Genomic DNA, 25,901 nt, shown 5'->3' with positions numbered 1-25,901 from the left:
ATGGATAGAAGTAGCCATTGACCAACTAAATACATATTTGATAGTGATAGGCATGAGTATAAATAGAAATAAGAGTAAAGGTTTAGGAGTAAAATGTGAAATAGGGAATATTTAGTTTAACACAGAGGGAATAAAAATACTGGGCACCACATTTGGTAATAAGAAAGTTAAGATATATCAATGGGAAGAAATAACAGAAAAAATAAGAAATATGTGTTCATTTTGGAAAGAATTAAAGTTGTCATATAAAAAGAATGTTTGGTTGTCTTTCGGCTTTTTCCCGGTAAGGGGTTGCCACAGCAGAACTCCGGTCTGTTAATGATTCGCAGTAGATTTTTTTTACGAAACACCGAGGTGCCAGCTCAATGCCCAACCTTCAACAAAGGCATGCCCATTTACTCACGCATGTCTTTTGAACACTACCCAACTGCGGGTAGGACATGCAGACTCCACACAGAAGGCACTCCCAAGCCAAGCTGAGAATTGAATGGGAGAACCTCTTGCTGTGAGGTAACAATGCTACCGCCGTACCACCGCAGCATCATCATATAAAAAGAAAGTATATTTAATTAATTCTGTATTATTGGAAAAACCTGTATATTTCACAAACATTTTCATGATTCCTACAAAATGTGAAAAAGAATTAATGACAGATGTGTTTTCATTAATATGGGGATCCAGATTACATGCAGTAAAAAGAGCAGTGTTGTATGTTAAGGGAGAAGAAAAAGTTTGGGTTTGATAAATCCAGTGATATTTGCCGCATCATTATATTTATATAAAGTGTTGTGATGAATGAAAGAAGAAATGGGTCATTGATAAGTATAACAATGAAAGAAAAATACAAAAAAATGGTGTATGATAAGTAATTTAAAAGATAGAGAACTATAAAAGGGGAAATAAATGAGTATCAAGAAAAACGAATATTGTGGAAAATAAAGATAAGGGAGATAGAGAATGATAAGAAACCATGGTATTTGAACATAATAAATAAGTATTGCTGTGTTTATCCATGGGGGAAGGATAGAGGAAGAAAAGAAAAAAGCTATAAAAATGAGAATAGAAAAGTGCAAAAAATATATTGAAATATTAAATGTAGAGAATTTCTATGGAAATTATCAATAAAAAATTGCCAGGGAAAGCAACTAAACCATATAAAAAATAAGAGAAGAAAGAATATGCAATTATTATGGCAAAGTTAAAACAGAACACATTTTTAGAAATGTATAAGGGTGAAGAAAATACGGGAAAACTATGTGAAGTCTTGAAAGTAATTTAGAAAATAGAATGTATAAATATGGGTATGCTGGAATATGCCTAATACAAATGTAAAAGAAGAAAATTTGTAAAAAAATAGATAAAAAGTTGTTTTACATAGTGTGGATAATATGGAATGAAAGTGTGAAAGAATTAAATGTAATGCAAAATGGATATTGACAGAATTATTAAAAAAATAAGATTTTGGTTATCGGAAAAAGGTGCAGGTCATAAAATTAATGTAGATGTTATGTGAATGATGGAAAATGATTGCAAAATAGTGTAAATAATTGTAAATTGTGTTTAGTATGTAAATATTGTAAATAGTATATTTAATAAAAGGTCCCTACACTTTTCAATAAGTGTTGTGGGATCATTTACATCAACCTGATCTACCACCAACTCAAGCAGAAGGGGTCTTGGTTTAATGTCTCATCCAAAGGATGACACATTTAGGGGTGCAGCATCCTGTTATGCTGTATTGCATTGTTAGCTGTCAGTCTAACTGGTGTAGAAATAGAATCCACAGATTTCTGCACCAAAGGCAAATGTGCTACATGTTGTACCATTAACACTTTTATGTATGTATATATATATATATATATATATATATATATATATATATATATATATATATATATGTATATATATAGAGCCTCATGTAGTCCATAACACACATGGAAAAAAAAAGTAAATACACTTCAATGCATATTCATGACAATTAGCACATATTCTTTGGGTCATGAGTTCAAACTGGGAAGATCCATGAATTTGGTGCTGAAGAGATTAATAATCCTGTCAAGGAAAAATTTAATTATCTATATTTAAATCAGAATTTTTATTTTTATTTTTATTTTTTATTTTACATTTGTTGACCGGGATAGTCTGACTGGATGCATGTCCATTTTCAGCGGAGGCCCGGAGAGAAAAGTTCCAAGGGTAAGCAGATACAGCATTACATAATACCAGCATTACATATTATAAACAGACTATTTACAGAGATTACATAAGTAAGTAAGTTAAACAAGTTCCCGCAGGTTACAGTTAATCCTGAGCACAAGTCAGATTAAATTAAATTACACAGTAAACTGGTTAACAGATTTTTATACATTCTAGAGAGAGTTAGCCAGGCTTGTTACATCGACATAGCCAGTTAAGTGACAAATGTTGTTTGAGTCTAGTTTTAAATTGACCTAAGGTGGAAAGTAAGGTAATATCAGCTGGAAGAGAGTTCCAGTATCTACTTACAGAGTTTGCAAGGAGAGAATCACAGGCTGTGTTATTAATTTTGCTAGTCTGAATTAGTAGTTTGTTAGAGGATCGAAGTGGTCTAGGATTGTTATAGGGGGTGATAATATTTTTAAGTGCAGGAGTATTGTCTGGATTATAGAGGATTTTATAGGCCATAATCAGTTGGTTATACTGTATTAGGCTGGGTAGTTCAAGCCACCCAAGCTGATTTAGATTGATGCAATGATGTGTCCTAAAAGGCAGCCCAGTAGAAAACCTGGCAATGTGGTTGTAGCAAATTGAGAGTTTGTTAAGGGCAGTCTTGTTTAAATTCGAGAGTAGAGGGGATGCATACAGATGGGTTGAAAGAAGGTGAGAGCGAGCTATGGCAATTTTAGCTGGAGGGGTTAGGAAGGCTTTTATTCTGTAAAGTGACCCTAGTTTTTTATTGATGGTTTTGATAGTTTGGTTAACATGTACGTCAAATTTTAGATTATTGTCTATGATGACACCTAATAGTTTTGTAGATGGGTCAGGGGAGATTATTGTGCCATCATTTGATTTTATGGTAAAGGTGAAAGCGGTAGACCTACGTGTTGGTGAAAATAACAGCATTTTAGTTTTTTGGGGATTTAGGATCAGATGATGTTCAGAAAGCCACTTTTCTATTGTATTAAAGGCGTTCTGGGTAGCTGACCATAACGCTACTGGAGATGTGGCTGAGCAAATCAGATTAGAGTCATCAGCATATTGGATACAGCTGACTTTTGGGATGACAGTGTAAAGGTCTTTAATGAAGATGGAGAACAGCAAGGGCCCTAGTATAGAGCCTTGTGGTACTCCAAGGGTGTTAGGTAGAAGTTTAGAGAGTTTGTTTTACCAGAGGACAGCCTGCTGTCGACCATTCAGGTAGGATTGAAACCATTGGAGGGCTCCAGTATCTAGACAGAATGTTTGCAGGGTGTGGATTAAAAGTTGGTGATCAACCATATCGAATGCCTTGGAAAGATCCAAAAAGAGGGCTGAGGATATATAATTATTGTTGCAATTATGGTTTAGGTTTTAGTAAAGGCTTGGAGGGCTGAAGTAGTGCTGTGATGAGGACAGAAGCCATGCTGAGTGTCTGCCATAAGGCAATTTTGGATTAGGTGGTGCATGAGTTGTCTATGAATACATTTTTCCATAATTTTTGCAAGTGGAGAGAGTATAGCTATTGGCCTATAATTGGAGAATTCAGTAGAGCTGCCTCCTTTGTGAAGTGGGATTACATAGGATATTTTCCAGATGGTGGGAATTTTAGCTTCTACTATGGTTCGATTGATTAGTATTGAGACGGGGTAAGCAATAGCATCAGCTGATTTTTGTAGGTACTCGGCAGGGAGTTGATCAGCAGAAAGTGTAGTGGGTTTTAATTTTTTGATCAAGGTACGGATAAGCGAAGTGACAACTGGTTGGAAGCTGAACGCGAGTAGGTTTCTAGGGGTGCTACTTTCAGGACCAGGGGAGCTAGGAGGTAGTTGCCTAGCTAGGGCTTGAATTGTCTCAGTAAAGAATTGGTTAAAACTATCAGAAACATCTTCAGGGGTTTTATCAATAGTAGCAGCAGGGATTGGGGTTGAAGTTTGTCCAGGATGTAGTCGATTATTTAAACCTGCCCAAATATCTGAGGGTTATTTTGATTTACTGTCTGTAAATTACAGTAGTATTGTTTTTTGTCTTGTAAAATTGATTTTTTGGTTTCGTTCCTGGATTGCCTGTACTTAATGTGATCTTGAGGGTCTTTAGAAGAATGCCATAAAGCCCATGCTTTGTTTCTAAGGGTAATTTTGAGTTTAGACTCTATAGAAAGCCATGGTGCAGTTTTTGTCTTGGTTCTCTTTGAACGAACAGGTGCATGCAAATCAAGGATCTCAAGGAATTTGTTGTTAAAGTATGCTACTGCTTCCTCTAAGGGGAGGTGTTTTAGAATAGACCAATTACATGAGTTTAGTCCTTGTTGGAATTTGGCAGGGTCAAAGTTTTTATTGTTTCTAACCTTTCTGAGTAAGGGTTGTTGGGAATTAATGGTTTTGTGCTTAATTACATATGTGAGAAGGTGATCGCTTTGGCCATTAAGGAGGGTACCAGAGGTGTACAGTTGGGGGTAACTGTTTATGAGTACCCATTCAAGTATGCTTTCTTTTTGGTTGGGTTTACCTATCCTGGTAGGGGTGGATATGATTTGTTTAAATGCATGCAGGTTAAAATGGGTGGTTGGGGATTCTGAGGAACAGGTGCCCCAGTCTATGTTAAAGTCTCCAAGTAGTAGGGTTTCTTGGGGGTAGTGACATGATAGCCAGTGCAGGATATCTTCAAATGTAGATATATTGTTACCTGGGGGAATGTACATACAGATGATATTAATGCATTTATTTTTATTAAGTTGCAATTTGGTGGCAAGAATCTCTGAGTTATTAATCTGAGGAGGTTGTATTACATCTATGGTGACATTCAACTCAGATTTATAGAGTACAGCTACCCCACCCCCTTCCTTGAAGCACGATCCAGCCTGTGTATGTTGTACCCAGGTGGTAACACTTCATTGTCTTTAGTGTTAGGTTTTAACCAGGTTTCAGATAAACAGAGAATCTCAGGGGAGTGGACATCCAAAAGTGCATGCAATTCATGTACCCTGTTATTAATGCTTCTAATATTGAGATGACAGACTAGGAGTGCATTAGTTGGCCTATTAATTGTAGGTTTGTAGCTTAGATTGCAAGTAGAGGGGGTATGTGTATCTGAAGTGAGTGGGCCAGGGATGGGGTGAATATCACCACCAAGTATTAGGTTGAGCCTATACTTGGTGATACACTTCAGGAATTTGTTTATTAGTTTGTGGTAGTGTTTGGATCTAGAGCTAATGTGCCTGGGGTTGAGATGTTGATAGACTGAACAAGATGTTGGATAGGATCTGGTACTGTAAGTATGGTTGAAGGTGGAAGGATTTACAGCTGGGGTGATAGTATGGCCTTTTGGGACCTGAAATCCCACGAGAAACTGGTTTTCATACAAGGTAAGGAGGTATGGTGTGAACAAGAGGGGAAGTAAAGAGGAGTATATCATTATCTGTGATTCAGCTAGTGAGTTAAGGAACTGTTTTACCTGGTGATGCAACACCAGAAGATAGAGTGGTGAGGTAAAGGTACTGGAAGGGGGATGGGAGAATGCCAGATGAAAGCTAATAGGTGCTATTAAAATGTAGGTAGTAGAATGACGTGGGTGGAATTATCCCAGATGAAAGCAGATAGGATCTAGAAAGTGGGGGAGTGGCTATAGTACTATAAATTTAGAGGTACTGGGTGTGGGAGGGAATTGGGGGCAGGGAGGGGAGCAAAGAGAGCCCGAGCGTAGCGAGGGTGAACGTAGCAGGGCTAATGCAGTTTACAAGGTTTCCTAAGGTGTCCTAAAGCTATAAGGTAAGTATTACAGCTCTTAATGTAGGAGTCAATTTACTTCATTACAGGGGAAGGAGGCAACCACTCAAGTAGAAATAAAGAGCCCTATGGCTGACCAATATGGTGACCTGCTTAATTACAAAGCACTGTAAGTGAAAGCTTAACAAATGCTTTTTGTGTGTGCAACCTACTCTGTTTAAATGTTGAGAGAAACGGATTGCAGTCCTGTAGACACCGTTTTGTAGGGAACTGTAGAGTTCAACTAGGAAAAGAGAAAAGCAGAGATTCTAGGGTAAGCATGAAGGCAATAGCAGGTAGTTATTATATAATAATGCATTCCGAAAGGTTTGGTGGGAGGGTAAAGTAGCATACTTCAGAATGAACTCAGATTTATAGCTAAGAAACCTAAGCAAGAGAGCAATGCAGTAAATAAACACTTGCCAGATTTTAAAGATTTTATTTTTATTTTTATTTTTACATTTGTTGACCGGGCTAGTCTTGCTGGATATATGTCCATTTTTAGTAGAGGCCCGGGGAGAAAAGCTCCAAGCACAAACAGTGACAAAATAAAATTATACAAGGACATAATAAAAGCACAATACAGAGGCAGCATTGTTCAACAGAAACACTAAAAATTATAGACTATAAAAAATTTAGTAAAAGTTATACTAAACAATATATCAAGCACACTAGAAGCTATGAGCACAATTTGGTTAAGAAAGAAAGAAGTTATATTTGATCGTCATGTTGAGAAGAAAAGAGTAATAACTAGTTTTGGATGCATAGGTTAGAGGAATAGAGCAGAAAGGGGAAAAGGATATCAGTCAGGATATCAGAGGCTCTATAAGTAGCTAGTGACTTTACTGAATTTCTGTATATACCAAAAAAACTAAATCATTAATTCACAATTGTACAACTGGAAAATTGCCAGTAAAAGCACTTCAGGTAAAGCTAGCCCAAGTAATTCAAGTCATAAAAGCACTTCTTCAATGTGTGTGTGCAATTTAAACATTAAAAAACACATGCAGCAAGGAGGAGCTCTGATTATACACTGTCTCTAGGTACAGGTTCAGTTTAAACACAAATATTACCACAGAAATTCAGTAAAGTCAATAGCTACTTATAGAGCCTCTGAAAAAAATAGAGCAGTTTGTGCAGAATCAGAATTTAGCAGCAGGTCATTCAGTTACACAAAAAAAAGTAAAAGATCCATACAATGAAGAAACTTACATTAAGTCACACCAGGTTAGCCAAGGGGGGAAGAGAGAGGGAAATACTAAGCACCTAGATTTGAAAATGATGCCTGTACTGAATTGTAGCAGTTTAAGCTGTTTGAGGAAAGGGGGGGTGGGGGAAAAGAGAAGGCAGTGGGAGTGGTTACAGGGAATACCCTGATTGACTCAAGACAACACACCAGAGATAAGTTGAATGTAAGGGCCTAAAATCTGCACTCAGCACTGTGTTATTTGCACTCAGTACTTTCATTTTAGTGTTACTTGCACTCAGCACTGTAATTTCACTTATGTTTAGCAGGAAAGACAGACCAACAGTATACAATTTTGGGAATTTTTACAAGGGTTACTTGTTCAAATGTCAGGCTATTGCAGTTTACAAGATTTCCTAAGGTGTCCTAAAGCTATAAGGTAAGTATAACAGCTCTTAATGTAAGAGTCAATTTACTTCAGTTACAGGGAAAGCCGGCAACCACTCAAGTAGAAACAAAGAGCCCTATGGCAGACCAATATGGTGAGCTGCTTAATTACAAAGCACTGTAAGTGAAAGCTTAACAAATGCTTTTTGTGTGTGCAACCTACTCCATTTAAATATTGAGAGAAACTGATTGCAGTCCTGTAGACACCGTTTTGTAGGGAACTGCAGAGTTCAACTAGGAAAAGAGAAAAGCAGAGATTCTAGGGTAAGCATGAAGGCAACAACAGTCAGTTATTATATAATAATGCATTCAGAAAGGTTTGGTGGGAGGGTAAAGTAGCATACTTCAGAATGAACTAAGATTTATAGCTAAGAAACCTAAGCAAGAGAGCAATGCAGTAAATAAACACTTGCCAGATTTTAAAGATATACCAAAAAACAAAATCAATTATTCGCAGTTATACAACTAGAAAATTGCCAGTAAAAGCACTTCAGGTATAGCTAGACCAAGTTATTCAAGTCATAAAAGCACTTCTTCAATGTGTGTGTGCAATTTAAACATTAAAAAACACACACAGCAAGGAGGATTTCTGATTATACACTTTCCCCAGGTACAGGTTCAGTTTAAACACAAATATTACCACAGAAATTCAGTAAAGTCACTAGCTACTTATAGAGCCTCTGAAAAAAATAGAGCAGTCTGTGCAGAATCAGAATTTAGCAGCAGGTCATTCAGTTACACACACAAAAAAAAAACAGTAAAAGATCCATACAATGAAGAAACTTACATTACGTCACACCAGGTCAGCCAAGGGGGGAAGAGAGAGGGAAATATTAAGCACCTAGATTTGAAAATGATGCCTGTACTGAATTGTAGCAGTTTAACCTGTTTGAGGAAAGATGGGGGGTGGGGGAAAAGAGAAGGCAGTGGGAGTGGTTACAGGGAATACCCTGATTGATTCAAGACACCACACCAGAGATAAGTTGAATGTAAGGGCCTAAAATCTGCACTCAGCACTGTGTTATTTGCACTCAGTACTTTCATTTTAATGTTACTTGCACTCAGCACTGTAATTTCACTTATGTTTAGCAGGAAAGACAGACCAACAGTATACAATTTTGGGAATTTTTACAAGGGTTACTTGTTCAAATGTCAGGCTATTGCAGTTTACAAGGTTTCATAAAGCTATAAGGTAAGCATTACAGCTCTTAATGTAAGAGTCAATTTACTTCAGTTACAGGGGAAGGAGGCAACCACTAAAGTAGAAACAAAGAGCCCTATGGCTGACCAATATGGTGACCTGCTTAATTACAAAGCACTGTAAGTGAAAGCTTAACAAATGCTTTTTGTGTGTGCAACCTACTCTGTTTAAATGTTGAATGAAACTGATTGTAGTCCTGTAGACACCGTTTTGTAGGGAACTGTAGAGTTCAACTAGGAAAAGAGAAAAGCAGAGATTCTAGGGTAAGCATGAAGGCAACAACAGGCAGTTATTATATAATAATGCATTCCGAAAGGTTTGGTGGGAGGGTAAAGTAGCATACTTCAGAATGAACTAAGATTTATAGCTAAGAAACCTAAGCAAGAGAGCAATGCAGTAAATAAACACTTGCCAGATTTTAAAGATGTACCAAAAAAACTAAATCAATTATTCACAATTGTACAACTGGAGAATTGCCAGTAAAAGCTCTTCAGGTATAGCTAGCCCAAGTTATTCAAGTCATAAAAGCACTTCTTCAATGTATGTGTGATATTTAAACATTAAAAAACACATGCAGCAAGGAGGAGCTCTGATTATACACTTTCTCTAGGTACAGGTTCAGTTTAAACACAAATATTACCACAGTAATTCAGTAAAGTCACTAGCTACTTATAGAGCCTCTGAAAAAAATAGAGCAGTCTGTGCAGAATCAGAATTTAGCAGCAGGTCATTCAGTTACACAAAAAAAAGTAAAAGATCCATACAATGAAGAAACTTACATTAAGTCACACCAGGTCAGCCAAGGGGGGAAGAGAGGGAAATACTAAGCACCTAGATTTGAAAATGATGCCTGTACTGAATTGTAGCAGTTTAACCTGTTTGAGGAAAGAGGGGGGTGGGGGAAAAGAGAAGGCAGTGGGAGTGGTTACAGGAAATACCCTGATTGACTCAAGATACCACACCAGAGATAAGTTGAATGTAAGGGCCTAAAATCTGCACTCAGCCCTGTGTTATTTGCACTCAGTACTTTAATGTTAATGTTACTTGCACTCAGCACTGTAATTTCACTTATGTTTAGCAGGAAAAACAGACCAACAGTATACAATTTTGGGAATTTTACAAGGGTTACTTGTTCAACTGTCAGGCTATTGCAGTTTACAAGGTTTCCTAAGGTGTCCTAAAGCTATAAGGTAAGTATTACAGCTCTTAATGTAAGAGTCAATTTACTTCAGTTACAGGGAAAGGAGGCAACCACTCAAGTAGAAACAAAGAGCCCTATGGCGGACCAATATGGTGACCTGCTTAATTACAAAGCACTGTAAGTGAAAGCTTAACAAATGCTTTTTGTGTGTGCAACCTACTCTGTTTAAATGTTGAGAGAAACTGATTGCAGTCCTGTAGACACCGTTTTGTAGGGAACTGTGGAGTTCAACTGGGAAAAGAGAAAAGCAGAGATTCTAGGGTAAGCATGAAGGCAACAACAGGCAGTTATTATATAATAGCTAAGAAACCTAAGCAAGAGAGCAATGTTTTGTAGGGAACTGTAGAGTTCAATCTGTTTAAATGTTGAGAGAAACTGATTGCAGTCCTGTAGACTCCATTTTGTAGGGAACTGTAGATTTCAATCTGTTTAAATGTTGAGAGAAACTGATTGCAGTCCTATAGACACCGTTTTGTAGAAAACTGTAGAGTTCAATCTGTTTAAATGGTGAGAGAAACTGATTGCAGTCCTGTAGACAGCGTTTTGTAGGGAACTGTAGAGTTCAAATTAAGTCACACCAGGTCAGCCAATGGGGGAAGAGAGAGGGAAATCCTAAGCACCTAGATTTGAAAAGAAGATGCCATATTCCTTATGTCACTTGACTACAGCTTTTTAGTTTATAATGTGCTGGCAAGTTGTGTACCACTCTTTACTGCAGAATGTTTTACCAACAATTATCTTTATTTGTGATCACATTAAAGGGACAGTATTCAAGATTGTTCACTGTTTTTGTTCCAGTGTATTTTTTCCCAAATCCTTTAAGAGTCTTAAGTGAAGGAATTAAACAGAACTGTAAAGATATTGCCTTCATGATAAAAAATAAAAATGAAGGTGTGAAGATGGAGAATGTTCCAGATCAATAACATTATTTATTTATACTGTTAGGTACAGATGGACACAGCACTTTCATTTCCAAAGAAACATCTTCTGACGTGTGTTTTTACAGCAACTGCAGTCTTTAAATAGAAAAGGTAAACCAAATGGGGAGTGAGTGGGACAGGAAGTGGTAAATGACCATGGCAAAAAAAGTTATTTTTCTTCAGGTGCTTTCAGGATACTGATTTATAGAATTCTAAATTAATGGATTGAACAAGATGTTACTTCCAAAATCACATTCATAGGTCTGCAGAGTTCATTTACATAAAACAGAAATGCAAATATGAAAAATATTAATAATTTGATAATGAATGGAAAAGAAAATTATACATAGTTACCTCTCCCCAAATTCCACTAATATTTTTTGTAAGATCGACAGCAAGTTGAATGAGTCTGTTGAACTTTTTCTCACTGTAATCAAAACGACGTCCAAACAGTACAGCACATATAGCATTTCCTGCAGCATTTCTGAGCATTTCCTGAGGCTGAAAGCTACATCCTGTAAGAGCATAAGAAATTAGTCTATAAGACACTTATCAGACATGCTTTTATCTTCATCTCTATCGAGGATGCTACTGCAAGAAAATCAATAGTATTGATGTGCAATGCCAACGCAGCACAAGGCTATAGAACTAAAGAACTATAACATTTCTCAATAATCCTACAAAGTGATTAGCTATATGTTTAACCCAACATTTAAATGTGCTTAATCAGATAAGCATTTAATACTGGTTGTATTATCTTAGTATCTTTTACTTTCATAAAAATTGTGCTTTTTTAATACCAGTATAATATGCACATTTTCATTCTATGTAGTATCAATGATCAATAGGTTTAACTGTGAGTTGTACATGTACAGGAGAGTCAAACCTGTCAAATCAATTAATTTACTTGCTGACTTTATTAATGACATTTTAGGATATCATGATGCCACGTGCATTAAGTGAAGCAGCAATGTACCACACCCTGGAAGTGCCACTGTGTGCCTCTGAAAATAATTTCAGAGTATTCTGTGTCAGTTCACAGATATGAGATCATTTGCCAAGCTGCTTAACATCTCCTTGGAAATTCTAACATTTTCAACTACCTATAATAATCCATCTTGTGTATGTTGTAGAAATGCTTACTGTATACCCCAAAAATGACATAAGTTTTCATAGGGTACAGTAATTGTGGGTATTTTTAGGCATACCCTAGATTCCTAACATTCTGTTACTGATGTCTCATAAGGAGGCTATGACATAGGTAGTATAAGGTGTGTTCAGACTATTTGTCAAGGTGGTTATGAAAGTAGACACCCTCATGTATTCATGTGTATATGAGCCCATATGGAGTCTGGTTTGTGTTTCTCTATTTTGCATTCCTAAAGAAAATATCAGAATGGATAAACTCACAACCTCTTGTATGCTACATTCTGAGCAGTTATCAAAGTTTTGAAGTGAACTATTCGATTTCTGATAGAATACTTCACACATAACTGGATTTATGATAATCATGAACATGTTGGCATAAAAGTCATCAAACATAAAGTACAGGATAATGAGGCTGCATATGCTAAGAAAGGTGACACAAGATGGATTATTATAGGTAATTGAAAATGTTAGAATACCCTGGCATTGTCACAGTTATTTGATAGTGATATGCCTAGAGTAATGCGTACCCTGATGGACTCAATAAAAATATTTGTTATATAAGTACATCAGAGGCTGATACACCAGAACCTGAAGTTAAACTTGAAAGTTGCAAATATATTTTTTCACAGAAAAGGGCTGTGTGCACCATGTACAGGATGATCAATGACAAAACTTTTTTTCCTGAAATGTGTGAACATCTGTGCTCATAATGTGTTAAATTGTCCACTGAATATACTGCATAGAAATTATGCTGTGTGGGTACAAATTTTGTGACACATGAAGTGATATGCATGGTTACTTACTGAAGTTTTAAGTTCCGAAATTGAGATGGTCTGTAATTTTAAAAGGGCAACTTTTAAGCTTTTTTTCCAGGATGACTGTGCACCCATGCAATGCCCCGTGTGGTGGCTAACTCATATCTTCTACTTTTAAAAATCCTGCATATGTGGCTACTGGACCTCAGTGAAAGAGACATCCTCTTTTTGAAATTACTGTCTGGCTCAGTTGTGATCTTTCAAAGTAGATAAAGGCACTCTAATGGAATGTAAGCATTCCTGGGCATTGTGGATAAACTCAACAAACTGTCAAGAAATGAGTGTGATCTGAAGATGTGACATAATAGAATATTCTGTTTTATTATTTGGGGATATGTAACACTAACAAAAATGATACTTTTTCTAAAAATCTTAATATACACACAACATATTTAATACCTAATAAAGATTGCATCAATAAAATTAATAACATTCTCTTGATTTTTTTGTGGTATCCCAGTAGACAGAATAGCTGTATAAATTCATATTAGATAACTGAATAAGTGAGGAATTGTTTCCCTGATATAGTATCGGGTCTACTTTACATGATCTGACTTTCAAATGTTTAACTTTCATATGGCCAAGACCATATGATTGAACATTTAAATGTTCAAACATGTTAAAAAAAAAAAAAAAAAAAAAACTAAACATGCCCCCCTGCACCCCCCCCCCGCTATTTAAATATACCAATTCCAAGATTGCACTACATTGCGGTAAAGGGAAATCTTTCTGTTCCATGCTGTATGCAGATCTCCATTCAGACCATTCAAACTTTTAAAAGTTCGATCATATGGTCTCTGCCATATGAAATTTGAGCTTTTAAAAGTTTGATGATCTGAAGGGGACCCATAGTATCACATAGTTTAGCTTCTGACTTTATAGTTGTAGTGCAGTGGTTGGATACTACATATATGACAGAGCAAAAAGCACTTCTAAAATTAGTGTAGTTATAATAAAAAACAGTAAAATAGTTGAATAACCATTACATTTTATATATAAAAGAATTATATGGGTTTTGTATGATTACTGATCATATATATCTATATGTATCTATCTAGCTATGTATCTATCTATCTATCTGTATCTCTCTCTCTATATATATATATGTATATATATATATATATATATATACATATGTGTGTGTGTGTGTACATATATATATATACATATATATATATATATATATATATATATATATATCAATATATATATATATATATATATATATATATATATATATATATATATATATATATTTATATATATATATATATATATATATGGGTCACCTTCATTTTCACCGACACTCATTTCATCTAAAATGATATATGGCCTATTCCCCACTGTAGACCGACCCTGGAGTTAGAATATATAGTAAGGGGGGTGAGGGGGGCACAGCCCCCCACATACTGGGGTTCTATAATTTTTTTAGTAATAGTTATTCATTGCATTTGTAAGAATGCATCTATATACTGTAAAACGTTTATTAAATGTGGGGAGGCTTCACCCCCCAGCCCCCCTTACTATATATATTCTAACTCCAGGGTCGCTCTACAGTGGGGAGTAGGCCATATATAATTTTCGATTAAATTAGTGTCGGTGAAATGAAGTGTCAGTGAAATGAAGTTTCAGTGAATTGGGCCTGCTGACTTGGTTGTCAGTGAATTGAACTGTCAACAAAATGAGGGTGACCCATTTATACATATATATATATATATATAGAGAGAGAGAGAGAGGGAGAGAAAAAACAAACAAGCAGATTCCAATCATTATAATATATGCAAAAACTTTAAAATTGCATTTTACAAATACTCAGTTCTAAAATGCATATTTTCTGCTTGCTGTTGCCTTTACCCAATAATTAACTGAAAGCACTAATAAGGGAAAATGAGACAGAAGAAAACTATTTTTTTATATTATTTTGTCTTAAAGATACTACAGTTCTATGAACACATAATATAGTTTAATAAATCAACTATCCTGAATTACTAAAATGCAAAAAAAAGTTTTAATAGGTAATATATCAACAAGCTCACCATGGCAGGGCTAGCCATCCAACGGTGTAAATAAGATTTTCACTGTTAAAGTGATGCTACAACACCATGTACAAAAAAGGGAAAAAAGAGGTTATGGATTGCTGGATCAGTGGAAGAATGGATGGACATCAGCAAGTTTAACTTTATCATGTCTATATAAAATAATCACAGTCAACAAAACCATGCTTCCAGTTTCATTAAGCAAATTTCTAAATTAAACAAATTGCCCCATTTTTTTGTTCATTTGTTTGTTTATTTTTGTTTCTAAAATAGATAAAAGCATAATATTAATGGCTGCCAATAAGTAAACTTTTTTCTTGTTTTAGAAAATTTTAAATAGAGCATGTTTTATTCCACACATGATTGACCAATGCTCAATTCAGTGAATAGATTTTTCTTGGAGATATAATACAAAATATTAAAGCAGATTTGGCACACATCATAGGTTCATAGCTTGTTACTAGCTAATGATGACTAGGGCCCCAAGTATCATACAGGGGAAAGCAGGATAGCAAGCAGGTAGATAAGGATTTGTAGGGGGATGTTAGTTAGGATAATGCTTTCCTTATTAATGGCTTCTGTCCATGAGAGACATGGTGGAAAGATCGGGGTTAAATTTACAATTTCTCATCCAGTTGTCAAAGATTTATTTGAATAGGGTCAAGGATAAACTCTGCTTTACATGGATGAGGAACCTATTCCATAGTGTGGTGATCCCTTGGGACACATATCTACCTCTCCAGCAACTTCTGTTTATGTCACAAGCAAAGTTCAGATCCAATGATCTAATGTTTCTGGTGCTGTTTGGTTTGCCCATGAGCACAAATCCATTGGTTTAAGGAAACCCTGTAAGCCAATGAAAGATTCCCTCTCAACAGCCTGTAGGAGACTAAATACAGAGACAGAGCCTTTAAGTCATCAGTGTAGGAGAGGGTATTTATGCCCTGAATTATCCTGGTGAAAAACCTTTGTGAGGGTTCAGATTGATGCAAGTGTCTGGTTTGATACAGGATATAGGGGCACTGTATTCATTGATAGGTCTGATAAGGGCAAAGTACAGTGGTACTATAACTTCCGTGAACCTAGACACCATACTCGTATCTATAAGTTGGATGACAAAGAATTGTTTTCTTATCTTAGCTACATGTTGGTCAAAGTCTGGATTGCTGTCTACATATGTTCACAGACCCCTTACTACTGGGTCAATTCTTAGGGGTATTTTATCAATGGATTAATTAACTTGCATTGACAGTTTCCCAAAGGGCATTATAATGCATTTTTTGCACTGAATTTTAGGCCATGGCTTTAGCACCAGTCATTTGTCTGTGTTAATCCCACTTGCAAGATGTTTGTGTCTTGGGGACAATCTATAATGGCCACCAATTTACAGTTGTCTGAGATCTTGGTGAGCCAGAACTCTTTAGCATTAACCTTGACTTCTGAGAAGTAAATGCAAACAGGAGTAAGCTAGCACGTAGCCATGGGGTAATCCACTGGTGACTGGTCCCTTAGTTGAGTTTGTCTCACTGATCTTGACTTCTTGGGTCCTGTCTGTGAACCAGCCAGTAAGTTATGCAAGGGTTTACACTCAACTCAGGGAGACTGCCAACAATGCCTGAGTGAGGTATTGTATCAAATGCCTTATTTAGGTCAAGATACACAGTATGCACTGTTTTACCCTTGTCCATTGCCTTGGTGACCCTCTCAAAAATTCTACCAGGTTAAGTAGGCATGACCTTCCCTTATCAAAATCAAATTAAGATGAGTTCAGTGCCTTTATATTGCCAATGTCCTTATTTATTATTTCCATGATAATTTGTTCCCTGGCTTTGCATATTAGGCTTGTTAGACTGATGGGTCTGAGGTTCCCTGGGTCAATTGATTGTCCACACTTGTGAAGGGGAATGATTTTTCCATTCCTGCACTCTCTTGAAATGTAGCCTGTTTCAAGGATGTAGTTGAATAGTACCTCAAGTGATCCTGATAGGTCATGTTTTAGACTGTTTAGGAGGCAACCGGGAATGTTATCAGGACACATGGAGGCAGTGTTCTTGACTTTAGTGAGTGCTGCTGGCACCTGATCCCTGCTGATAACTTGGAGAAGTATATTGGAGGAGATTTCACGTGGTGGAGCTGTGAAGGAGGGAGTGGGGATGAACTTTCAGCCGAATTTATCACACAGGTGATTTTCTATATCACCCTGATCTGTGTAGATGGTACCATTCACCACCACTTCAGTACACTGTTGTGTGTTACCTATAAGGTTCCAGATGTAGCTGAAAAAATCCTTTTGATTTTCTATAACCTGTGAGAGGCTATCTTGATTTTATAGTTGACCTTGTTGGACTTAATTAGACCCATTAATTTTTTGTTTAGTTGTAAGAGTGCACTTGTCTTTAATGGAGTTGCTTTCCTGATTTTGTCCATAAGTTTTCTTCTTTCTTATATACACTGTTTAGGTGACGATTCTACCATTGGGGTTTGTTTTTAGTGTTTATTTTGGGTTTATTTCTGGTAGGTATGGCAGCATCTATGCAGTCACTCTCATGTTTGCATACTAACTCTGCAAATAATTCTGCACAGATAGCTCTGGTCTTGGGGTTGGGGGAGCCCTGAATTGTGACAAACTATCATGTAATAGGATGTAGTTTGCCATTAAATAGTTCCTAAGTGTTACTAGTTTAGCTAGATTTTCTGGGTTAATTTTTATTTCCAATGAGACAGCTTTGTGATCCAAATTCACTAGTCAGAACGTGACACAGAGTGGGAGTTGGTGCACTGCTCACCCATGTTGATGAGTACCAGATCCATTATGTTTGATTCTCAGGTTGGTAATGTGTTAATAAAGTACAGAAAGCATTGTGCCTTTGAGTTTGAGGCAATGTGCATTTCCCTGTCTATAAAGGGGTAGTCAAAGGGGATCCAGTATCTGTCAGCCTGGGAAGACATGATCGACAAACCACGATGCTTTGTAAGAGATGGTTTGCACCTGTCACCTCCTAGGATTCAGGTTACTGGCTAAGGCTCTTGCCACCCCTATAGTGCCTTTTTTAGGAAAGGTTCAAAGGACAAAACTACCACTGTAACAGGTACAAGCAAGCAAAATCTGAAGGTAATGCTACTCAATGCTAGAAGTCTAAACCTCAAGATGCACTCTGGAGGCTCTCCTAAAAATGGAGAACATTGATATATGTGCAGTAACTGAGACCTGGTTCAAAGCTCCAGATATCACCCCTGCAATACCAGGCTACAACTCATACCACACATTTCAGCCACCAAACCAGGACTGAAACACTAAAAGTGGAGGAGTGTCCATATTTACCAAGGATATTCACACCTCCAGGCTGATTGCCCAACACAATGCATCTGAAATTCTCCAGGTGCAACTAACACTAGGTAAGACTGCAATACAAATTGTAGCTCACTACAGATCCCTCACCATGCCCCAAGATTCTTGCTACACCTTTCTAAACATACTGGAAAATATTAAGATACAACCAAACACCCTAATACTGGGTGATTTCAACTACCCTGCCATTAACTGGGAAAACTACTCCTGTATCAACACCTTTGCTCAACGGTTCTTGGAAGTCATACATTTCAACATCCTAGAGCAACTAATTCATAGTCCCACCAGGGGTAGCAATATTCTAGACCTGGTCTTACCAACATGGGAAATCAATGCTCCACACCAGTGGTCACCCTCTCATTGGTCAGATCAGAGTATGAGCTAATCACCCTTTACATCCACATCCCACGCCCACCCCCTTTAAGGAAGTCTCCGTAAAAAACATCTCCAAAGCCAACTTCATGCTTCTTGTTAATTATGATTCATATTTGAGCTGTTATCATTTGTTTTTATTTAACACTTCTCAAGTCAGAAGTAACAAACTTCATGACACCCATGCAGATGGGAACTGAAAGTTCAACTGCTGAATCCTACACTAAGATGCTGTATGAGCACATTCACTCATGCATGGACCTAGCCATCCCAAATAGAATCAAGATACTGTCCTCTAAAAAAGGTAGCCAATCTGGTGGTCCTCTGCCATAAACAAGCTGTACAACAGAAGGAAGACACTGTTGCAGAAAAGAGGAAGAACCCAGGATTCAAAAAACTCTCTCACCAGCCTCAATAGAAAGCTGAGATTCCCTCATAAAATCTTCCAAAGCTAGTTACGAAAACAAAATTGCCAAAGATTCCAAAGGCAACCACAAGCCATTATATAGCTATGTCAAGAATTTAAATGGCAATACTCAGATCTGCTCTGAGCTACAGCAGAATGGTACTAAATATACTGATCCCAAGGATATTGCCAATATCCTGGCAGATAGATTCAGTGCTAACTTCACCCCCCCTCTCACCCCCGAAAGGGCCCATCTCAATACCAAAAGAATGCCAAATTCTGCTAATCACGGCCACTCAGGTAAAAACTGCACTCTCCAAAGCCACAAATACAGCATCCATGGATCCAGACAACATCCTGGGCTGTGTACTGCATAAACTACAAAATGAACTGGCACATCACCTATGTGTCATGTTTAATCATAGCCTCACCTCAGGCTTCGTGCCCACAGAGTGGTGCACAGCTACAGTCATCCCACTCCACAAAGGGGGATCCACTTTGGATCTCGGGAACTACTGTCACATCAGTCTGATGAGTGTGATCTGCAAGGCCATGAAACGTATTATCATGGAACTTATAAACAAAGACATTGACAACCTTCAACCACTGGACCCCACCCAGCTTGGGTTTATGAAGGGCCGATCTTGCCTCCTGAACCTGATCGACATCTTCAAATCAGTCTCCAGAGCCATGGACGAAGGTAAGGTGGTTCACACAGCCTACTTGGACCTCGCCAAGGCTTTTGACACTATCCCCTACTCTGGAATCATAGATAAACTTACTAAGCTGGGCATTAAACCTTACATCACTTGATAGGTTGTAAACGGACTTACTGGCAGAACACACACTGTAAAAGTAGCCAACTCCAAATCCAGCTACAGACAAGTGACAAGTGGTGTACCACAGGGTTCTGACCTGGGACCACTCTCGTTTGGCATCTACTTCTCTGAAGTACAGGCCAACACTAAGGGACTCTGGCTTATAAAGTTCACAGATGACTGCAAGCTGGGAGCCATTACTGAATCCCCAAATGATGTGGATATACTACAAAAGGGCCTTACCAAAACAGATGCCTGGTGCCAGAGCCATGGGCTCAGGCTAAATGCCAAAAAATGCATAGTTGGCCCCTTTGGGAAAAAACACATACCTGTGAACTACCACATAGATGGCAGTACACTAAACACTGAAACTGTGATAGATCTAGGGCCACAGGTGGACAGTGGTCTCACCTTTGATAACCACATAGTCACAACAGTTAGAAAATCTTTTTACATGGCACACCTCATCACTAAGGGCTTCTCATCCAGAAAAAAGGAGGTCATTTTCCTTCTGTACTCATCCCTCATTAGACCCATTATAGAATATAATGTCCTGTTTGGCATGTACCTCACAAGACATCTGCAACAACTAGAAAGGCTGCAGAAATACCTCACAAGAAGAATCATAGACCTAAAGCAGATGCCTTATGCTGACCAACTAAAGAAACTCCAACTATACTCTGTTGCATATCACCTACTCAGAGGCAAACTCTGCCTAATATACAAGGCCATGTCAAACCCAGAGTTGTTGGACATGTTACACTTGAAATCCCAATCCCTCCAAGCCACATGCTCCAGGGATCTTAACCTTGTCATCATGATGAATAGAACATGCTGGATGGATAGGTTCCTGACCCAGAGACTCCCCATACTCTGGAACAGGCTGCCCATACATGTCAGGCAGAGCGCCTCAATGGCCCACTACAAGAGGAACCTTGATGAATGGATGGGAGATAGAAAATTCACCCTGGAGGTCACATCTGTAGCCCTGCTAGACAGGGGTCCAGGATAGTAAATATCTGTGGGAAGCAATAGTCAGGGAATCATTATGGCTATGCTTGTATAGGCCCTAGGGCCAATAGCCTAGTACCTACCTATGAACCTATAAAGTCACCCATGAATAGGATGTTTGGTTGGATGGTGAGTGCCTCTAGTAGGTTTAGGTAGGGGTAGTAAGACTCTAGGGAATAGATGGTGACCTGTTGCTAGCTGTGATTTGGGGATGGCCCTTACCTATGGTGATTTGCATATGGATGAGCTTCATGGCATCATCTTGTTTAACCAACCTGTAGGTATGCTTGTTGCTAACAAAGATCAAAACATCTCCACCTTGGCCCTAGTCTGTGCTGTTATTAGTCTAAATCATTTATAAGGCACTGTAGCCTTGCACTTCTGGAGTAATTATATGGCTTTAAATCAATTCTCAGTAATGCCACAAATGTCTACATTCCCAGAGTGTGGAGGGCTTGAAAGGTGTGGAGTTTTTTATTTAGTCTCTAAATTTTGAGCAAAACACCTATAAGGTTGCTTGTACAACTTTTCATTATGTTGGTAATTTTGTCTTTTTGGCATAGCCTAAAAATGGCTTTAAGGGTGTGTATAAAGTTTTAGCCAAATCTGAATGCTTGGAGAGGGGGGGGGTGCAGGTGCAACCCATCCTTGAAAAAGCAATGTGGTCTTTTGTCCATGTTCTCCCATTTTGACAGATATTGGATCCCCAGGAATGACACCAGAAATTAAGCAAATTACTAAAATCAATAATTTTGTGTTCATAATGTGACATCATCCTTGGTGAAGGTAGAATGTTGCTCATAGCAAGGATCATACCTATCTATGACACATATACTGAGACATCCATTATGTCTCTTTTCATACAGAATGGATACCAGTGAGATATGTCTCAGGTCATTTAGACCCAAGTGGACTATGATAAAATCATATTGGTACCTGGAGTGCAGTAACTTGAGTGTGTACGTGATATTGTGGACCCTGGTTCCAGATACACAGCTAACCCATTATCTTCTCTTAGTCCAACCTGGTGAGTGTGGCATCTGTGGGTTGCACAATGAATTCCCCAATGACTAAAGTATTACGTAAAGTGGATGCAAGCCTTATGGGCTTTGCAATAGGTGTAGGCTTATGTGAGATGTTTGGTGTTGTTTTTGGTGTGTGCTTCAGTGATTGCTGAGGAGAAGTGCTTCCATTAGGTGGCTTTGGAGGCCTTTGATATTTGGGAAGGTTCTTTTAAGCAATTGAGCATAAGACAATCTGTGTGTGTGTGTGTGTGTGTGTGTGTGTGTGTGTGTGTGTGTGTGTGTGTGTGTGTGTGTGTGTGTGTGTGTGTGTGTGGTGAATAGTATGTATGAGGTATGCAGTGTAGGTATTCATGACAACCTTTTTTTGCATGCAAGATTTTGCCTCCAAGAAACTTGTGCATTTACATCTCTTACATACAGTTTAATGATTAAGTAGTTGTCTGAGAACATGAGATAATTGCTACATTGTCTTTGGATGCCCAAATCTTCCAAACTGGCCACAGAGATATTTGCAAATTGCATATCCATGCTGTCTGGTCCTGTAATAACACTGGCTGTTTAGGATTAACAATCAAGTTTTAACAGGGGTCTCCTTGAACAGTTTCTGGAATTAAGGGCAGGATGCTATATAATGTTAGGATATGGTAGTGTCATTCAATGCACAAGCTAGCTGCCCTAAGCTTAATTCTGCAAAATACCGCACTGTTTAACAGGTTTTGGATCTAATCCTGTCTTTATGGGTAAATTTTATTAAATACTATCTAAGCATCTGTTACTATATAGGGCACTACTAACCAATCATCCTCCAGTAGGCAGCTCTGCACAGAAAAGTTGAAAACTGATTCCTATGTCCTCTAGCCAGTAAGCCACCACAGTTTGAGTTTCCTGCAGGGCTTCCCAATTCAGAGGGACCAGGTAAACACCTTCTGCCATTTCTTATGATAAGGTGTGTTTGTAGAAGATTTTTTATTATGAATTAAAATCCTTTGCTCAGGCATCATGATTTGAAAGATTTTTAATTACTAAGCATTTAGTATTATGTAATACCCCAATCCAAAATGTGTTAACTAACGAATGACTTAATTTATTATGATGTATATAAGCTAGAGCAAGGTAAAGAATTACAAATCATTGGAAAACAAATCAACATATTTTTCAGAAATAATTACTATGATCAATATGGTGTATGAAAAGGAAATTAAATGTATTGTTTTGAGAGGAAAATTAGGCTATATTAATTATAAACAGGATAATAAGATGGCTATACTATTAGAGGAAAAAAAGAATAAAAAGTCTGAGAAAAATAGAATTTAAATTTATAATAAACTACTGCTATGAAATGTAATAGTTGTTACATAAAATAGAAATATGATTTGTTTTAAAGCAGGCAAAAACAATAAAAAATTCCAGCAGATACTACATACACCTAGTGAATACAGGTCAAGAAAGAGTTAGCCAGTCTGTTGTACGGATAGAATAAAAATAATTAGTAGGCTGTTTAGTATACATGGAAACACTTCAGAATTTGTAATACCTACTGAAAGTATAATTAATTCTAAAATGTTCTTCTTATCTGGAAAAACATGACAAAATTATTTTGGAAAAAAAAAGTTGGGAGTCAACATATAGTGAAAGCTCAATCCCGAAATAAATTTTTGTGGTCCACTACAAATAGTTCTATAATGCTGGTGGCTCTGATGAAGAGCGACGTAGTCATCATCATCATCATCATCATCATCATTGTCACCCCCCTTTTTCCCATTTTTCTACATGGGGTCGGGGTATCTTGCTAACTGTCGCCAACTCTCTCAATTCAGTGCCACACTTCTGCCTTCTTCAACACTCATGCCTGACTGTCACAGATCTTCTTTCACACAATCCATCCACCTCTTTGCTGGATGTCCTTGTTTCCTCTTACCTTCTTCCTGTCTGTCCCAAATCTTCCTCACCAGATTGTCTTCTGCTTTTCTACACATGTGCCCAAACCATCGTAATCTGTTCTCTTTGACCTTTCCTGCAAGTGGAGCTACTTTGGCTTTTGCTCTTATGTCCTCATTTCTTCATCTGTCCCACAGTGTGCATCATGTCACCTTTCTCAGGCACTTCATTTCCATCACCTCTAGCTTCTTCAACTGTTCTGCCTTTACTGCCCAGGTTTCTGTACCATACAGTAGTACTGGTTGCACCACTGTCTTGTACACCATACTTTTCAGCTTCGCTGGCATTTTTCTGTCATAGACTACATCTGATACTCTATACCAGTTGGCTGCAGCTCCCTAGCTTTGACCTCTTCATTCAGACTATCCTTCTCCTCAACTACCCCTCCCAGCTACTTGAAGATATTTACCTGTTCCACTATCTTCCCTTCTATCACTAGAGCATAGTAGTATAATGTTATATCTAATAAGATAATAACTATCAAAAACAGACTGAAAAGCAGGAAAAAATGTAAAACTAGTCTCAATACAGGATTGGGAGCATCAAGAAAAAGTCTGTGCAGTATTACAAACTGAAAAAAGTTACATTTTTTCATTGAATGATGAGTTGTACTAGAAAGAGTATGTATTAGAATGGTATAATATATGTGACTGAGTGACAACAGTGATGTGTTAGAAAAGGAACAAAATGTGTTGTTTGTAGTATTTCAGACACTTCAGTTGGTGAATTGACCCAGTGACCTTTTTTCCACCTTATTCAGAATAAACGTAATGAAAAGGCAAGCTGAAAACACTAGACTGATAAAAACAATATACTATGTAAAATGCTAAAAATTCATTATTTGCACTTATTACAAATCAGCCTCCCAGTAATTATATCATCTCACTGTTTAAGTACTTACAGTTTCTTCATTGGGGGAAGTTGCTGATATTCAAGACTTGCAGTGTTAGTTTCTTATGAGGTTACTAGTTGTGCAGTCCAGGAGGCCATTAAACAGCCTAGCCCAAATCTCCAACTGCCCAAAAGACTGTCTGGTTAAGTTACTTGCACACGGTTATTCAGCAGATGAATGAAGGCTGAGGGAATAAACGATGTGCCACAGGAAGCAGCTTATTAGTGAAACATGTAAATGATGTATAAAATGTAAAATTATCATGGGTTTATGGCTTTATGCCAATATACAAATTGCTTTTGGGAATGTATTAATACCTGCTACTTTGATTCCTGAATTAGAAAGTGATATAGTGATGGGATTAGATTCCTTGCATTTGAAAAGTTATGAAAAAAGAAGGCAATACTCTGATTGAAGCACGTAGCCCTCAGGTTAGTTGTGTTATTGCTAAAGATGTTAACAATGCAGAGCAGTTAGAAAAGCCCTGTTGCAAAGACTTACATTATTTATACTAAGAAGATGAATAGAGAACAGTTTGATGCTAAAATACCTAACCTTCACACAGGAAAGGGAACAAGTTCAGAACAAGCATTATTAGATTCAATTGAAATGCTGTGCAAAATACTTACTTGCAATAATTACATTGTCAGTGGTGCTACAGTTAGTACACTCACCTTTGATCCAGAAGGTTTTGAGTTCTATTCACACACCAGAAAGACTGATTGCTGTCACTGCAGTGCAGCATAAAAGGGATGATGCACACCTAAGTGTGTTCTCCTTTGGATGGGTCATTAAACTGAGTTCCCTCTGCATGAGTTGGTGATAGCTCAGGTTGATGTAAAAGTCCCCATGGCTCCAACTCAAGAGAGCAGAGGTCCTTTATTAAATGCAATATTTACATTTTTTTACATGTTATGTACTATTTACAATTTACAATATTTTTGAGCGAGTTTCTATTATTTACTTAACTTCATATATACATTTCTTTCTTTTAATATACATCTATTTTATGACTGCCATCCTTTTTTCCATAGCCAGAATCTTATTTTTGGTAGCATTTCTGCCAATATCCATTTTCTATTAAACTGTATTTCATTCTTTCATTCCACATAGTCCATATTATGCAAAACGTCTTTCTATTTTCTAAATTCCCTTCCTTTAGTTGTATAATATCCATATTCCAACATATCCATGTT

The 25,901-nt window shown here is 37.4% G+C and overlaps 1 protein-coding gene across 1 annotated transcript in view; it reads right to left on the bottom strand.

Moving 5' to 3' along the window:
• LOC122796835 (cytochrome P450 2F2-like) overlaps window positions 1–25,901 on the bottom strand; it is a 749,069-nt gene that overhangs the window by 413,874 nt on the left and 309,294 nt on the right. The window contains exon 5 of the mRNA XM_044065579.1: window positions 11,249–11,409. Coding sequence (XP_043921514.1) covers window positions 11,249–11,409 — 161 coding nt within the window. The remainder of the gene's footprint in view (window positions 1–11,248; window positions 11,410–25,901) is intronic.

Source organism: Protopterus annectens, chromosome 3.part0, assembly GCF_019279795.1.
Source record: "Protopterus annectens isolate FY-2018-M chromosome 3.part0, PAN1.0, whole genome shotgun sequence".
In the NCBI taxonomy this organism is placed as follows: Eukaryota; Metazoa; Chordata; order Ceratodontiformes; family Protopteridae; genus Protopterus; species Protopterus annectens.
This window is presented reverse-complemented; position numbering and strand designations above follow the sequence as displayed.